This window comes from Trachymyrmex cornetzi, unplaced genomic scaffold, assembly GCF_001594075.2.
Source record: "Trachymyrmex cornetzi isolate Tcor2-1 unplaced genomic scaffold, Tcor1.1 scaffold657, whole genome shotgun sequence".
Taxonomy (NCBI): Eukaryota; Metazoa; Arthropoda; class Insecta; order Hymenoptera; family Formicidae; genus Trachymyrmex; species Trachymyrmex cornetzi.
Window position 1 is genome coordinate 35,247 of NW_017299978.1, and position 2,906 is coordinate 38,152.

Here is a 2,906-nt window from a genome sequence, read left to right on the forward strand (position 1 = left end):
GTAGCCATCTCCCTTCCTTATGGATCTTTCCCATGGCATGCAAGCGTTTTGAGACGGCTATTGGAGTAACATTTAACTGTTTCGACAATTCTAAAAACGTTTGAGCTGGATTCTCATCAAGCAATTCTTGCAGCTCGACATCTTCAAATTTTTTTGGCTGTCCTGGACGTTCTTTGTCTCTCACATCAAATTCATTTTCAATCGATTGGAAAATTTCTTTGTCGTCGAGAAATCTAACCTGTGAGGATTGAATCACTTTCAGCGATGCCTAAACCACAGTATATACAGTAGCGCAACTCTCTGTCGGCACCTTTGATGTTAGTGTTGGCCAAAATGGAGTGCGCATGCGTGAAATAAGCAAGTTACCACAAGTTACCTAGCGTTACCACAGTATATCTTTCTCTTTTTATCCTTTTCTCGCTCTGTCAAAACTCACTAGATCTATTCGCATCGCATTCCAACTAATGCGTTGGAGTAAGTAAGAGCTGTTATAGGAGCATATTAGAGTTAAATTAGAGCACGCAACGCGAATAAATCTATTGCAATGAAATAATCTGAACTTAATGAAAATTAATAAAAATAAATTGTAAATATATTGAAAAATAAAGAGAATATTAGGAGAAATATTAGGAGAAAATATTAGTAGAAAAATTAGGAGAAATATTAAATTACTTTTAAAACATATATGTACTTATATAAAGAAGAATTCAAATATTACATAATTGTAAATATATGCTATAAAAATGTTGTGAGTTGATATAAAAAAATTTATATATATGTATATGTCCAAAAAATAAATTTAAAATACAATAAATAAAAAATTTAATATATGAGCCGTTTATTTTGAAAGTGGCCTAAGTCCATTTTTCAATGTTTTGTTGTTGACCTTTGTAGTAGCGTGTACAACTTGAAATTAGCTGTCATAAAATGTATATGTCCAAAAAATAAATTTAAAATACAATAAATAAAAAATTTAATATATTTTATATAGAAAACATACATATTTATTAATACAATATATTACAATAATTTTGATAATTATACTAAGACATATAATATATACATACAATACAAAGCACTGTATGTTAAAATATTAAAAGGGAATGTTTTATTAATGAACAGAATCAAGAGATATTTCATTTTTTCTATATTTCCATTTCTTTATTTTATTTGTACAAAAAATATTGTCGATATAGCATCTGGATGAAGACGAGTTCTCATTTTATTTATTTTGTACCATTTTTCTTCGAAATGCAAATGGCACAACCGACAATTGTGATATGCATATTCTGGACCTTTTGGTTCTAAGTCCAGTCTTCCACATGCTCGTATCCATTGCAACCATCTACAAATTAGATATTTTATTAATAACGATGTACATAGAATTGAAAATTGATTTATATAAAAAGTGATAAAAACAACATACCTTTCATGTTCCTTCGGAAATCGGAAAAAATGACGCTCTTCTACATTAAATTTTTTTGTGCACGCTGGTACTGCACACTGTTACGTCCTGCAGACGCAGATTCTTTTCTTTCGAGAGAATCGGCTCCATTTTTGGAGTTGACACAGCACCTGAAACAGAAAGCTAAGATCAAAGTGCTCTTCCAAGAGAATTGGTAACCTATATAGTTATATAGGTTAACTATTCTCTCAAAAAGAAATCTTTCTTGCTCGGTTTTCTTTATTTTTGTTCACTTTTTCACTTTATTTCACTTTTTCACGAGACTAGTCTCTTGAGGTTTCTTACACAACACTTCGCTAAATGGACGATGTACGATTGCACGTTATATTTCCCTCCAAATTTCTACTCTCAGCTTTTTAAATGGAACATTGAAACGGTCATTTCAATAGAGAGAGAGCATAAAGGAGGAAATGAGACGAGGCAACATGCTTATTTGACGCATGCGCACTCCATTTTGGCCAACATAAAATCGGGAGAGTTGCGCTACTGTATATACTGTGCCTAAACTACATAAAAGACATATGACTTCATCGTCGAAACTCGCCAGCGTTGGAGCCAGCACCCTCTAATAGCGAGCGGCAGGAATTATGTTTAACACCTAATAATATTATTGTCGGACACTAATAGAATTGGAACAAAAGAAATTATAAACACTGTGCCATCAAAAAAAAACCTTTCGCAACTTCGTCATCATCGTCATTACTTGGGTGCTGATATTGTTTTAAATTTTCTCGGTTGACCATTTTTGTCTGGTAATCTGTTGTCCAGAAGCGTCATCCATACCCCATTTTCCATATAAAATCAATTTTTTACCGCGTAATTCATGGAGTTCTCCGTCGCTCAATGTTAAAAATATTCTTTCGGTAGTATGGTTTAATAACGATTCGACATTAACACTTGCGCCTAAGTCATTAAAGCTTAATCCTGTTGGATAGCACTTTTCTTTTACAGTCTTAATAATATTATACGGAGGATACAATTTACTTCCATGTATAGTTTCTTATTATATGCCCGTAGCTTTTCATACTTACCTTTCGTTAGTTCCAAATTAAAGTACATAGCTAAAATATCATTAACGTTATTTTCAATATTTTTAGTACTACTTTCTTCCACATCCGAATCGATATCAGATTGATTTAGCAGCTTTAATAAGTTCTTCGGCAGTATATTTTGAAAGCAGATTTTCAATACGCCTTTTTTTTGTTTTTTTAGAAGCTTTGTCATACGATAAACACGGACGACCTTTTTTCTTTATTGTTTTCATTTTGTCTTCTGGTGTAGGAACTTGTGATAAAAGAGTTGACGAAGGCTGTAAAATATTCTGAAATGATTGACCTAAATCAATATCGAATTTTACGATAGTCTTTATTTAAAAAGGTACTTTTTTCGAAACAGTTCTTTGTTACGAGAAACAGTTTTCCATTTTCTATTATATAAAGGG

General features: G+C 32.0%; 1 protein-coding gene across 1 annotated transcript in view; it reads right to left on the bottom strand.

The window, feature by feature from the left end:
* Nucleotides 1-2,906, bottom strand: part of LOC108767161 (52 kDa repressor of the inhibitor of the protein kinase-like) — a 9,233-nt gene that overhangs the window by 5,083 nt on the left and 1,244 nt on the right. The window contains exons 2-3 of the mRNA XM_018516888.1: nt 1,427-1,503; nt 1,177-1,345 (exon numbers count right to left, since the gene is read on the bottom strand). Coding sequence (XP_018372390.1) covers nt 1,177-1,345; nt 1,427-1,503 — 246 coding nt within the window. The remainder of the gene's footprint in view (nt 1-1,176; nt 1,346-1,426; nt 1,504-2,906) is intronic.